General features: G+C 49.4%; 1 protein-coding gene across 1 annotated transcript; it reads right to left on the minus strand.

Annotated features, from left to right (window-relative positions):
* Positions 1-364: 364 nt before the first annotated feature.
* Positions 365-9,827, minus strand: Fam83c (family with sequence similarity 83 member C). The gene is made up of 4 exons (XM_005329893.4): positions 6,522-9,827; positions 4,097-4,264; positions 3,782-3,906; positions 365-3,271 (listed from the first exon to the last, which is right to left on the minus strand). Exons 1-4 carry the CDS (start codon positions 7,167-7,169, stop codon positions 1,837-1,839), a joined length of 2,376 nt encoding a protein of 791 aa, XP_005329950.3. The 5' UTR covers positions 7,170-9,827; the 3' UTR covers positions 365-1,836.
* Between the last annotated feature and the right edge of the window lie 4,968 nt (positions 9,828-14,795).

Here is a 14,795-nt window from a genome sequence, read left to right on the forward strand (position 1 = left end):
AAGAGGTCCAGGGTGGGCAATTCATGTGGGGGCTGACTTCAGCAAAGTGTCTTTCACAGGTCCTCTGTCCCTCACTCTCGGCACCACCTATTCCTGGGATAGTGGTCAGATAAGGGCCCTATTCTCATAGACAAAATGAACTTGGCTCACATATTGTAGAATCTAGAATAGTCTCAGAATTTCTTAGAAAGTTACACTGCAGGCAAAAGGTGCTTGGAACCCCTCACCTCAAGCCTTCACAGGTCCATCTGGTTTCCTCCAGAGCCAACCCCATAATCCTCCTGAATGGTGCCCTTTCCCATCCCCAACCTGCAATTCTATAGCTTGACATTCCTCAGGATACATACACCAGGCTGCTGCTGGGTCTAGCCATATCAATCTTTATTGATTTGTATCATATACACTGTCCCAGGAAAGTAGTGAGCTCAGGAAAAAGGCCTACAACCTGTCAATCAGTACTTCAAGAGACACTCAGCAAGATGGCATGTGTATGTGTCTGGGTATCCACATGCTCTATTTGTCCTCTCCATTTCACCTCAGACCCACTCAGTCCTCTCTTGGACCTCTCTTTACTTGGCTCGCTCTACCAAAAATTCCTCTTTTCTGTCCCAAACCTCCCCTTACTTCAAGGACTGGCTTAAAGGCTACCGGCTCCAAGAAACTTCTCTGACTCTATGTCCTTTTGCTCTCTGTTGCTAATTAATCTTTTGTTCAGTTCATCCCTGTCTTGTTCTCCAGTGGCTTCTGCAAGTAATTCTTATCCCCTAGGGTCTGAGTCTGATTTGTCTGTTAGCCCTATGCCATGCCCAGCGCAGGGCTGGGAATATAGCTTAGGTGCAAGCAGATACAAGTTGGGGGGTGTGTGTGTGTGTCTGTGTTTTGGGTTGTGTGCATATTTATAGTTTTGGATCTTGAGGAGTTCTACAGTGTGCGCTGAATGTGCATATTTTTGTGTAGCCATTCATTTAGCCAGATGACATTTATTGAGTATCTCTGAAGTTCTGAGTGGGTTTATCACATGGACCTATGTGTACTTACTTTATGCATCTATGGGTGTGCAACTTGTGGGTGTGTCCAGTCAGTGTGCTGAGTCTATTATATGGACATTTTTTAAAGAGAGAGAGAGAGAGAGAGAGAAAATTTTTTAATATTTATATTTTAGTTTTCGGTGGGCACAACATCTTTATTTTTATATGGTGCTGAGGATCAAACCCAGCGCCCCGCGCATGCCCAGCGAGCGCGCTACCGCTTGAGCCACATCCCCAGCCCTTATATGGACATTTGAGGCAACTCTTAGTGTTTTATATTTTGTGCGCATGGAGACATGTAAATTGAATGTCATGTCTGAGAAGAAAACAGAAGCTTTAGACTGAGAGGATAAGATCTGGCAGAGGGCCATATTCTGCCATTTACTTGGACCTGACCACAAATAAATCTTCCAAAATCTGGCCCTCTGCTCCCACATTTGTAAAAAGGGGGAATAATACCTATTAATAACTATTTAACAACAAGAGGTCCATCTTGTAGGATGTTGTAGGTGGAAGGATAAGAAGAATCACTGATACAACGTGCCCAGGACTCTAGCATATAGTAGGCAACCCTGTGTATGTGTGTGTGTGTGTGTGTGTGTGTGTGTTTTGTGTGTGCATGCACAAGCGTGCACGAGCATGCACTTTCACATACAAGTACACACAAGAATCTTGAACCCTGGGAGTTTCTGACCCAGGCCTACCCTCCCCATAAGCTCTGGCTTTGCTCTTCCACCCCAGGGTTTGGGATCTGAGCAAGTCAAGGCTCAGTGGATAGAAGAAGGATCTGTCCCTGTCGGGAACAGGACTAGGATTCAAAGCGACTGCGAAGCAGCTTGAACTTGGACTTGTTATACTTAGTGATGAGATCCAATTTGCTGTGGCCCAGTGTTAGCCGTTTCTCTTCCCCAAACAGGTCATTACTACTACTATTATGATGGCCACCTACTGGGCCCCCAGGGAGGCCAGGCTCAGGTCCCTGCCTGGCACCCTGAAGTTGATGATATTTGGTGATAAGGTCCAGATTGCTGTGGCCCAGAGTCAGCCGCTTCTCATCCCTAGAGCCCACTCCAGCCACGCAAGAAGGGCTTGGTCCTGGGAGGACATTGGGCCCAGGCCCCTCACTTCGGAATGGGCCAAACTTGGTGATAAGGTCCAGCTGACTGTGGCCCAGGGTCTGCCGTCGCTCATCTGAACCCTGTTTGCCAGGCCTGGCCAAGGAGTTGGTTTCAGGGGGCACTCTGGAGTCCTGGGCCTTGGGGTACTGTACCAGGAGGTCCAGTTGACCACAGCTATGGTTTAGGGATAGCTTCCTGTCCTCTGGGGCACTAGGTCTGAGGGAGCTCGAATCAGGAGCCCCCTCAGGACTCTGGGTCTGGGGCAGGAGATCCAACTGGCTATAGCTCTGACTGAGGGATAACCTCCTATCCTCTGGGGCCTGTTCTCCTGGCCGAAGGGAGGCTGAGTTTGGTGTAACCCCAGGGTCAGGGCCTCCTGCTTCTCGGGATTTAGGGAAGGGGACAAGGAGGTCCAGCTGGCCATGGCTCTGACTCAATGATGGCTTCTTCTCCTCCACTGTCTCCAGGGCTATCCCAGGTACCCAGCGACCTCGTGGAGGGTTGGGTTCTAGGCATCCTGGGAACCCATTCTCTGGGAGCCGGGACAGAGCTCGTACCCCTTGGGGGAAGTGTAGGAGGGGGCGGGGGCAGGGGAGCAGAGGTGACCCCACTGTTGGGGTCAAGGGACCATTGCTACTGTGGTTGAGGGCAGGGGAAGATTGGGACCATGGGGCCGCCCCCAGCTTGCCCAGGTTGACCCTGTAGGACCCTGGAAGGCAGCCATGGTTAGGGTCTGACAGCTGGCGATGCAGAGAAGGTTGGCCATTGGCTTCGTGGTGGGCAAGACTTGGGGAGGAAGACCCCATGCCTGTGTCACTGCAGCCACCACCTCCCGGTAGAGCGAGGTAGGAAGAACGGCCCATGAGAGGTGAGTGCTTGATACTGCTGAGACTGGTGCTGGTGGGTGAGGAGCAGGTGGGGCTTGGGATACCAGGCCCAAAGGCCAAGGTCACTGGGGGAGGACATGGCGCCCGGGGAGACGGTGGATCCTCACCACCACAGAAGCCCTCCACAGGCCGTGACTCAGCGTACAGACAGCGGAACTCCCGATCAAAGTCTTCCACAATGCGGCCCCTCAGCTGCAGCACCATGCTGGTATGGGCCTGGCTGCAGAGCCAGGTAAAGCTGGGGACAGAGGGTCAAAGTCAGTTGTCAAAGTACAGGACCCAGGACTTGGCAGGAGTCATAATCAGGGGAGCATGCCTTGCAAGGGACCAAGACTCTATCCTTATGAGGGCTCATAGTGAAGGGGCAGAGCTGTGACTCCAGATTTGTGCTCATCTCAGCCCTGGCTGGAAGATTTGGGCATATGGCTGTCCACCCCAAGGCCTCAACTTCCCCATATATAAAATGGATCAGGTGAAGGTTTCCTTGAAATCTCTCCCTTGTGCAGTAGTTGTTTTCAATTACAAGGGCATTAAAGTAATCCTTCCCTTAGGGGAGACTCATCCATGGCTGCCTCTCCCACACAGGCCTGAGTCCTGCAGGGTGCCTAGCACACAGCAGGTGCTCAGTATGAGTCTGAAGGGATGGATGGGTGTATGCATGGATGGAGGGAAGTTCAAAGTGGTCATCTGAGGTGCCCTCTCCAGCCCACGACGAAGCTTCAGGCCCCTCCCCACTTGACTTGCTCACCTGTAGCTGCCCACCACCACCTGCTCACAGTCAATGATGACAAATTTCTCCAGGGCCTGTCCTGTGAAGCGGCGGCCTGCCTTGCTGCAGTATGTGTCCCCACACGTGCTCCGCACACGCATTTTCTGGACCAAGGGTAGAGGGTGACCTTAAGAGAGTGGGACTCAAGCCATATCTATGTCCCAAGGTAACAGCTATGGTAATCCAGTTCCCCACTTCCATTGATTCCTCTCGTGATCATTGATCACCCACTGGATCTTCTACCCTCCTGACTCCCCACCACCTCCCTGACTACAATTCTTGGCTTACACTGACCGGCAGATGCCCCCCATTGAGGTCCATTTTATAGCACATCTCCAGGAAGTGCCTCAGGTGCTCCTGGGCCAGGAGTAGGTAAACAGGGACACCACGCCGGCTGGAAACCTCCATGAGATCACACAGAAGCTCCATGTCAGTGAATATGTCCATCACCACAGCTATCACCTAGAAGAAAGGGAAGCTCAGCCTTGCCCAGAGCACTGCCTGCATCCTATCCAGTCCAGCCCAGTTCCAAGAAGGAATAATGGTATGGAAACTCAGAGGCCACCAGAGCCTGTGAGAATATCTGAATAGGAAGGGCTTTCAGCAATCCCTAACATGGAGTTTTTAACTTGGCAACAGGGAGATTTGACTTGTCTTGAACCTTGGTTATATGAAGGTCTTTGTGTTTATCTCTCACCAGATACTCAAAGGTGCTTGTGGATCAACTATATTAATCCAAAGTCCCACTCTGTGTTGAGGAATCAGAAACAGATCCCAAATCCTGATTCCCAGCCTAGATCCTCATACTCTTCCTACTAACTCCAGCCCTGTCTCTGGCTCAGGGGCTGGAAGGCTAAGGCTCCCCTCTTAAGAGCTATAAGCAAGTTGCTGGGCTCCTCAAAGCCCTTTGCTAAACCTGCCTCAGTTTCTCTGTGAAGCTACATATGTCTTATGTAATACCTTATATTCACAGTTTCCCTTACGTCCACTCATGCCAAGTGGAATGGAGTTTCTGCCTAGTTGAGGGCTGGGGCTTGTGCCCCTCTCCCATATAAAGGGCTACCTCGAGAAGCCCTGAAACCTCTCTGGTACTCCCAAGTCTCCCGTGCCTTCTTCCCTTTGCATGTATTTACTGTGAGATTTTCCTTTCCTGGGCAGGGCTGAGAGACAGTAGGTACAAGGCTGGCTGAGAGGCAGGAAGTCAAGATCCCAGTATTATGAGTCTGGAGCCAGAAGAACTGGAAAAAAGGGGCTGGAGTTGTGGCTCAGTGGTAGAGCACTTGCCTGGCATGTGTGAGGCTCTGGGTTCAATCCTCAGCACTGCATATACATAAGTAATTAAATAAGAAGACCCATTTACAACTAAAAAATATTAAAAAAAAAAAAAAAAGAACTGGAAAAAAACCTGGACTCTGCCACTTCCTAGAGATAGATAGGGCCTTGGGTGAATCACTTCACCTTCAAAAGCCTCAGCTGCCTCATCTGCTAAAGGGAGATAATGATAGCTGCATTCTGAGTTATGGGGAATTAAATATGAAAATGATGGACACACAACAGAAGCTCAATAAATGTGCCTTTCCTTGGGAAAAGGAAGTACTTCCCAAGGTCACTCTGGGAGACAGTGACAGCCCAGTGCAGGAACCTGGCTTCTAGCCCAGGGTGGAAGGGTATAAATGGGAGTGAATAGGAAAAGCACTGGGGTTGCCCTAGTCTACATCACAGACCTGGCCAGAAGTAGGGAACAAGGACAGGCAGGAAAGATCAAAGGGGGATAGTGATGACAACAACCTCACTAATAACCCCATTCCTGATGCCAATCAGGCCTGGCCCTCCCCTGCCTGGGGCACAGACAGGCTTGCCAGTTGGGCTGTGGAGGTACCGGTGGATCCTGGCATCCTGGCTTCTGATCTCTGCAGCAGCAGTCTATCCCCACCTCAAATCCTTCCAGGGGTCACTGTGTCCATTCTCCTGTCTCCTGAGTAGAGGCCAGGTCTGCGGAGTAAAGCTGTGCTGCTATGTGGCTGGAGACTCACCAGGCATGACCACCTCTACTTGCTCTCCCATTGTCTTTCCTCTGAGCCCAGAGGCCTCCATTTCTTGTTCCTCCTTGGTGCGGAGCTAAATGCCCAGCCCTCTAGTGCATGCTGAGGCCCTCACGCAGTGCCCCCTCCCTTGCTTCAGGCCCAGCTGGAAAGAGCACAGGAGGGTGAGAGGTAGCCGGGGACAAGGGCCTGAGTCAGAGACCCCTTCTCTTTCCCTTAACCTGATAAGTCCCTGGGCAAGTCCCAGCTTTTCCCTGGCCTTAGTCTCTTTCTCTGTTAGTCAAGGGAGTGTCTCAGATGTTCTTTGAGGTTGGGCTTTTAGTTTGGGGATCATTAAACTTTCTGAGAATCTGGTGAAGGCCCTGGACTCTCTCCCAAGAAAAATGCCATAAGGGCCCCTCTCTGCAATATGTATAACTTCATGTATTTTCAGGGTGGGTGAGAGTCCCAGAGGCCCATGCCCTGTTCTATGCTTATCCATAAAGTTCTTGAGTGCCAAAGGGCTATCAAAGGAAATAAAACACATGCCCACCTTCTGGTACATTGGGATCTAATAGAAGTCAGGAGATCTAGTCCCAGTCCTCTCCTTAGTTGCTGTATGGGCTTGTACTGGTCCCTTCCCTCCTTGGGCCTCAGTTTCCACATTTGTGAAATGAATGAAGAGATGTGTTCCTTACCGTGCGGGCCTGGCTGAAGAGGAAACGAAGCAAATCCTTGATGTTCTTGGCCTTGTCCCTCTGGAAGTGGACCACGGCCTGGGTGGGGCTGAAGCCTGTGGCCTGTGGAACCTCAGGCCAACCCAGGTCCAGGTCTGGGGGGTCTACGTCAGAAGCCATGGGGAAGTAGGTGCCAGAAGTGACTTCAGAAAGCATGCTGAGGTGGTCAGGCCCTAAGGCCTCAGGACCCTGAGCCTCGCTGACCTCAGGGCTCCCACGCACATGGCTTGTCATGTAGTCTATGTCCAGGGTGCTCAGGAAAGGCAGTTCCCGCTCCTCAGAGATGACCCGTAGGTAGGCCGCCTCACCCTGCTCCAGGAGAGCGTCAGCTGCCAGCCGGGCTGCTTCACTGTGCTGCAGCACCAAGGGTGAGCTCTCCCGCCACCACGGCCGCTTCAGCTCCTCCACCCGGCCCCGCAGGTATCCGGCCATGTCCTGGGTCCCTCCAGGCCCTAGGCCTCCCAACATGCCTGCCCAGCTGGCTGCCTCACCCAGCACCAGGCTCCATGGTCTGCACCTAGGTTGGCTGCAGCAGGAAGAAGATACTGGCAGAACCACCTCCTGCCTGCCTGCCCTGTGTGTGGTGGGGGCCCCCCAGCCCGTTTCCATACTAAGTCAGAGCCACGCTCCGCCCTGTTGCCCCTGGCCTCTGGAACCTGTCAGGTCAGCCCCACCTGTCTGCCTACTGTTGGGACTCGCCTGCCTAAGGAAGCGGCAGTGCCAGGCCCTTAGTGCATGCTGCTGCCTCCCTCCCCTCCCCAGCAATGCCATCCCACCAGCTCCTAGCAAGTCTCCAGCTCTAACCTAAGGACATAGGGAGGTGGGGTCACGGTCCAGAGAGGCTGGGTTTGCTCAGAGACACACACACACACATACACACACACTCTATGATGGATGTATGACTCAAAGACACCCAGATAAAGACATGAATACACAATAAATAACACAACTGACCAATTACATAGACGACAGGCTTACCTGTAGACCACACATTTTCATCCAACTCACTCATGTTGCCAGGCCCCAATACTAATTTAAACCCTGGCCATAATCCCAAATACACCACCATGGATAGTGCATGCCATGGCCCGCATGTACACACACCCCAGATAAGGGCTGAACAGAGTATCACAGAGAACAGCCAAAGACATCAACACTCATTTGTCCCCCACTTAGGCCTCTTTGCTCCCATAATCGTGGTGCCCATAGCTCCCTGCCTCACCCTCACTCTGGCTCTGAGCCCATCCATCCAAGAATATGGAATAGAAGCCTCACCTGTGCCAAAAATGGTAGGAAATGTTTAAATGGAGTCCTTCAGGTTCCACCTACCCTGAAATTCTGAGTTAGAAGGCCTGAAATCCTGAGAAGGTCTACAGGTTGCCTTAACAAGTGCTCTGGTGCAGCAGGGTCTGTCAACCTGAGACATGCTGTTCCAGATGGCCATGTTTCCAGCACCCTCAATTCCAGGGATGCTCTTGGTCTGGTGGGAGTCAGGATCCAACCCTCCACTTCTCCTCTGGGATGAATTAAGTTTTCGTTTGTTGGTTTGTTTTGCAGCACTGGAAATTGAACCCAGGGCCTGACACATGCTAAGCAAGTGCTCTACAATTGAGCTGTATCCCTACTCCTTTTATTATTTCTTTTCCTTTAAATATTTATTTTTTTTAGTTGTTGGACATAATACCTTTATTTATTTATATGTGGTGCTGAGGATCGAACCCAGGGTCTCACCCGTGCTAGGCAAGCGCTCTACCACTGAGCCACAACCCCAGCCCTTTATTATTTGAGACAGGATCTCACTAAGTTTCTGAGGTTGGTCTTGAACTTGTTATACTCCTGCTTCAGCCTCCCAAGTGGCTGCGATTACGAGAATGGGCCATGATACCTGGCTTGGAGTTGAGTATTAAATGGTTAGAGTGTAAAAGGTTGTTTCACAGGGTGTGGACACACAGGAAGGGTGGGAAGAAAATCGGGTAGGCACCTCTTCCCCAGCAAGGGCCAGAGGGAATGTACACTTGTCCTCAGAGGATGGTTAGAGGCTTCCCTCCAGAGAGGGGTCAGCCTCTGGTAGCTGCAGATGGCGAGGAGTGGGCCAGGCACAAGGGGTCACTTTCCACAGAGGGGTAAAGTCTGATGAGGATGGCGGGAGAGCAGGAGACCTAAAGCCGGGGCTCCACCCTATGCAGTACTGACTGCACTTGCTTTTTCTGCTTTATGAGAACAGAAACTTGCATGGGGAGTTGGGACATGGGGCCTAGAGGCGAGAGGTTCAGGGTAGACATAGGCAAGCCATAGGCCAGAAGCTGAAATGCTTTCTTTCTATCCCAAGTTCAGGGGCAGAAATTGGAGCACCAGACCCCCTAAGGAGGCTTTTCTCCAGGGGTGGGGAGGATGCATGAGTGGCAGGTAGTTGGGTAAACAAAGTCAGACTGTGGGAGGATGATGAGCTGTGGGGGCTGCTGAAGTGGCAGGGCCCTCATTAGGGCCTTATCTCCAGATTTGTTGGAAGGGGAGAACCAGCACCTTATCTGGATAATAGAAGGACTCCTGGGAGGGAGGCAGGCATGTAGTGTGTTGCTGAGTTAATTGGGCTCTGAATCTTATTACTTTTTTTTCTTATTACTTTAAAAAAATTTTTAAGTTGTTGATGGACCTTTATTTTTTTTATTTATTCATTTATATGCGGTGCTAAAATCAAACCCAGTGCCTCACACATGCTAGGCAAGCACTCTGCCACTGAGTTACAACCCCGGCCCTTATTACTTTTAATAGTGATAAAAATAAACAAAAAATCTACTTTTTTTTTTGGTACTGAGGATTAACCCACATCCCCACCCCGCCTTTTTAAAAAAATTTTAAGACAGAGTCTTACTAAATTGCTGAGGCTAGCTTTGAATTTGTGATCTTCCTGCCTCAGCCTCCGGAGCTGAGGTGTGCATTACCACACTGGCTAAAGTTTTCCATTTTTACCATTTTGAAGTGTACTTCAGTGGCATTAAGTACACTCACACTGTTGTACAGCCACCACAATCATCCATCTCCAGAATTTTTTTTAAGAGAGAGTGAGAGAGAGAGAGAGAGAGAGAGAGAGAACTTTAATATTTATTTTTTAGTTATCAGCGGACACAACATCTTTGTTTTTTGTATGTGGTGCTGAGGATCGAACCCAGGCCGCACGTATGCCAGGTGAGCGTGCTACCGCTTGAGCCACATCCCCAGCCCCAGAATTTTTTTTTCAAAACTAAAACTCTATATCCACAAAACAATAGCTCCTCATTTCTCCCTCCCACCCCAACCCCTGGCAATCACCATTCTATTTTGTGTCTATGAATTTGACTGCTCTAGGAGCCTCAATTTGGTGGAATTATGAGAATTTGTCTTTTGGCAATTGGCTTATTTCACTTAGCATGATGTCCTCAAGTTTCATCCATGTTGTAGCATGTCAAACTGTCCTTCTAGGGCTGAATAACATCCCATTGTATGAATGTGCCCATTTTGCATATCCATTCACCCACAGGTGGACACTTGAGTTGCTTCCACCGTTTGGCTATTGTGAATAATACTACTTGGAAAAGGGTGTACAGGTGGGTGCGGTGGCTCATGCCTTAATTCCAGTGGCTCAGGAGGCTGAAGGCAGGAGGATTGCAAGTTCAAAGCTAGCCTCAGCAACTTAGAGAGGCCCTAAGCAACTCAGTGAGACCCTGTCTCTAAATAAAATATAAAGTGCTGGAGATGTGGCTCAGTGGTTAAGCCCCTCTGGGTTCAATTCCCAGTACTGGAAAAGGAAGGAAGGAAGGAAGGAAGGAGGGAGGGAGGGAGGGAGGGAGGGAGGGAAGGAAGGAAGGAAGGAAGGAAGGAAGGAAGGAAGGAAGGAAGGAAGGAAGGAAGGAAGGAGATAAAATGGGTTTACAAATTTGGCTCTGTATTTCTGTGTATTCCCTTCAGGACAAAGTTGGTACTACATCCCATATTTGTAAGTAAAAAGTCATTAATATTGGCAATTCCATATGGTTCAACAAAATATATATACAAATACCTATGCATGACTGTACATGTGTGTATGTACACATAGCATACCGTCTGGGACATTGTATGCCTGTATTTCTCTCTTTAACTATCTGGTCACATGCCATTGTGTGTAACTGTGAACACGTTTGTGCACAGATCTGTTGTGTGCTGGGTATCTGGGCAGTGGGAACCCTTGACTCCAACTCTGGCCTGCAGTACTGGGTGTGTGTGTATACAGGGAGACCAGTTGAGAGGAACAGGGGTGGGAAGACTGAGTTGAGGGAAGAGGGTCCCAGGAATCCCTGCCATCCTCCTGGTAATAACAGCATCTACCTCAAATCCAGTCCCCCAGGGCTGCAGGATCAGCTGCCCCTCCCTGTGGGCTGTGTAGATAAAGGGTAATGGGAAGTAAACAAGTGTATCTCAGCTGTGGAGCTGGGCTTTATGGTGCTAGGAGGCATACAGACAGACCCAAGCCCAGCCCCTGGCTGCAGCGTGTGGGGGACAGGTCCCTTAATGACTGTTATTAAAAGGAACAAAACTATTTTCCTGTCCAGGAGGTGTGTCGGGAGCCTGCCTGGCATTGCTAGGCATTCTTGGGGGCCTTTTATCCTTGTCTCTTCTAAGCTGAGTGGCTCCTGGGTAGGTGACTGTCATGTGGGGTGGTGGGAGCAGAATCTGGCTACAGCTCTCCAGTGTTGCTCTAATGCCAGCATTGCCACAAGCCTGCATTGTGGCACCTCTGGGCCAAGGGAGAGAGCTCTGGTGAGGCACAGAGTGCCTAGATGGCTTTAAACAAGGAAAAGCTACCTAAAAGTTAGAGAGACAAAGCAACAGATGGTTAGGAGTCGGAGACAGAAGGTTTCAACAGCTTACAATGGTAAGCAGGGAGTTCCTTCCAGGCTGGGGGAAGAGAGCCAGGTTGCCCCTGGAAGGAAGGTGGAGGCTGAGGCACATGGAAAAGTACTTTGAGGACAGCCACTGGAGTCACTCTGAAGAGCACCAAGAGCTTGCTAAAGATGATGGCACAGAGGTTGGGAAGAGTCCAGAGTAGTATTTAAGGATAACTTAGGAAATGACCCTGAGGGGGACAGTGGCCCAAATTACCAGCCTCCCAGATGCAACCTGGATGGGTGATTCACTATTCGCTGAGTGCCACATAGGTCTTCAGCAAAGCATCTATTCTGAGTTATCTCATCTTGTTACCCCAAGGGCTGGGATGTAGGACTGAGCCTACCTAGGGGCTGGTGGTTGTGTCACTGGAAAGAGTCACAGCCTGTGCTTGGAGCAGTGGCTGTGTTGCTTAATGGGAGAGCTGAACTTCTAAGTCACAGGGGCTTAATCTAGAAAATGGGATCACCAGATTGTTCTGAGATAGAAGTGCTGATCTGCACCAAGCTCCAACAAAAGTAGTTGCAGTAGCTCAGGGCATGCTGAATTCTAGAGCTTTTCAGGCTGTGAAAGGGAAAGGACTCAATGGAGGCCTGAATGCAGATGAAGCAATGACCAGAAGAACCCAAGGATCTCTTCCTGGATAGTCCCTGGACTTCCACAGGCTAGCCCTGAAGGTCACCACTGGACTGTGCCAGTAGAGTGTAGCTGGTCACTCCCACTACTGCCTCTGGGATCCCATCTCTCATTTCACCAATCTCACAGGAGGCAAGGTGGCAAGGTCCTCTCTCCCTCTGCACGCACATGCACATATCTGGCATTCACACCCCCTATGGAATGCCAAACATTTGGGCAGCCACTTGTAGGAGACTTGTGCCACCAGTGTTTCCATAAAAGGAGGAATTCCCACTCCACTTTCTGGAAGAGGAAGTACCACTTCCTCTTCTGCATCCTTACTTGCTCCTTCCTTCCCAAAGGAAGAGGAATGACTTGTCTGGTGGCTTAGGGAAGGAGCCAGACTCCTTCCAGTCTTTCTTGATTCTCCTTTCTCTTTCTCTGCCTCTGGTTAGTTCTGCTGTAGTTCAAGGTATCTCATTCTCCATCCACCTTCTGGGTAAACCTATAGAGGAGATCCTGCCCCTACAAGGGACAGGTCTGCCCTTTCATGGGTGCACAGGATGCTTAGTTGTGGGAGTATGTTAGCAATTTCATTTGGCTAGTGAAATTGTTCTCCAATCAACTGTATCAGTAATACTGATAAAACCTTTTTTTTTCTTTTTTAGAAAAAGGAAAAAGAAATTGTATTGCTTTGCTAGCAAAGGAGAAACAAGGGGACTCCTGTCATAGAGGAGTCTCCCCATCAGGGGGGAACATGGATTTTTTTGGTTTGTTTTTGGTACTGGGGATTGAACCCAGAGCGCCTAACCACTGAGCATCCTTTTTTTTTTTTTTTTTTTTTTTTAATTTTGAGACAGGATCTAACTAAGTTGCTTAGAGCCTCTCTAAGTTGCTTAGGCTGGCTTTGAACTTGCAATCCTCCTGCCTCCGCCTTCTTAGTTGCTGGGGTTACAGGTGTGTGCCACCTCATCTATGAACAGGGTTTTTTAAAGAGATGATTCAAGGCTACATTCCTCATGTTCTCTGTCAGGAGTTGTAATTGACTTGTTAATTTGGAAGATAGTCATTTCTTAGATCGTCTGGTGCCATCCCCAAGTCTGGATTACTTTGTTCCTGTGGTTGGTGTGTGCTCAAGGACAGATAACTCTGCCTAGGATGGGGAAGAGAGGCAATCCTGTCTTCCCCAAAACCAAGGATGAAGAAAGATTAGGGAAGGGGAGGGAGAGGAAGAGAAAGAATGTGTCTGTTTTAAAAATAAGTTGCAGTGGCAGAGCAGCAAGGGCTACATTCAAAGCATAAAGTGGACCACTGTTACCTTTCCCCACTGTCAATTTCTACATTCCATTTCTATGGAAAGATGGGCTATGGCATCTCTAAACTGCTTCCTATAGAAAGAGGGCAAGTTGGGGAAAGTGACCAAAGTCCTTGTTCTTTATTAGGTGAGGCATGGACAGTTAAGGGTATTCCACATCAGAGTGGTACAGAGGTCCATGGTGGCAGTTAGCAGGTGACTGGACAATGCATACCTAGGGAAAGGATCATGCAGATGGCCAAAGAAGTCGTGACTTTACTGTATTCAGTTTCCTTTTTCTTTCTTTTTTACATGTTGCTGGACCTTTATTTTATTCATTTATTTCTATGCAGTGCTGAGAATCGAACCCAGTGCCTCACCCATGCTAGGTAAGCGCTCTACCACTTGTGAGCCACAACCCCAGCAGTTTCCTTTTTTTTGAAGTGGACCAAGATGTAGCAATCCATACCATTCCAGGAGAGAAGGCAAGAGTTCCCTGAAGCAAGAGGAGCTTTGGCAGCTGCTGGGACATCCCTTGTCCCTCTCTTTACTTATAGGAATAGCTTCTCTGGTTCAACCCAAGGCAAACTCACTCAACTCCTAACTTTCCAGCAGTTAGCTCTCAACAACTTTGCCAGCCACCTTGCATCCTCAGCATAGAAGTGGCGTTGCTTGGAGTACCAGGCCTGCCCCAGAAAGCTGGAGTGAGGGCTGTTCTCAAGTCCCATCTGAATCACCGATTTGTTATGGAAAACTTGGTCTTTGTCTCCAATGTCAATCTAATAATGAGAACACAGTTTTGAGGAAAAGGAAAAAGAAGTTTTATTGCTTTTTTACCAAAGGAGAAACATAGGGGACTCCTATTCCAGAGGCTGTGATTCTAAGACATCTGTCTTAGAATGATGTCCATCTGTCTCATGTCTTATTTCCCAATCCATTCTGAACTTGTCCCCTGCTAGCACAGAAAGCCTTTGATGGGTGGTTAGCACCAGGGGCAGGGGTAATAGGGAGAAGGATACCTGGTGGATAGGGTGAGCAACACATGATGGATACAGCGGAGAGAAGGCTGGAAGTGGGCAGGACCAAGCCAAAGTATAAAAGTTCAAACACGTTGGGGCTGTCCTGTTCCCTGCCCACAAACCCACCAGCTCCCTTCCTTCACACGTTATTAGTCCAGTGATTGATAAATTCTAGATTTCTTGGGCATCAAGACCAGTTGGCATGAGCTGTCCTCTCCTTCTGTGCCTCACCTCAGGAATCCCTAGTCTCCCTCCCTGTATGTTCTTCCAATATCTGGCCTCAGGAAAAGATTCCCTTCTTCCAACCAGGACCGACTGGGTTCTCAAGCCAGACCTCCATTTCCATTAGATTTTGATAGCAATAAGAATCTCTGACATCCATGGGAGTTTCCTATTCCCCTAAGTGCT

Source organism: Ictidomys tridecemlineatus, chromosome 5 (genome assembly GCF_052094955.1).
Source record: "Ictidomys tridecemlineatus isolate mIctTri1 chromosome 5, mIctTri1.hap1, whole genome shotgun sequence".
NCBI lineage: Eukaryota > Metazoa > Chordata > Mammalia > Rodentia > Sciuridae > Ictidomys > Ictidomys tridecemlineatus.

Bases quoted from the DNA above. Each gene is read 5' to 3' on its own strand.
- Fam83c (XM_005329893.4), bottom strand. From the start codon at position 7,169: ATGGAAACGGGCTGGGGGGCCCCCACCACACACAGGGCAGGCAGGCAG. The intron at 4,265-6,521 runs GTAAGGAACACA...CCTTTCTTCTAG, and splicing joins TCTTCAGCCAGGCCCGCACG to GTGATAGCTGTGGTGATGGA. The intron at 3,272-3,781 runs GTGAGCAAGTCA...CTCTGTCCCCAG, and splicing joins GTGGTGGTGGGCAGCTACAG to CTTTACCTGGCTCTGCAGCC.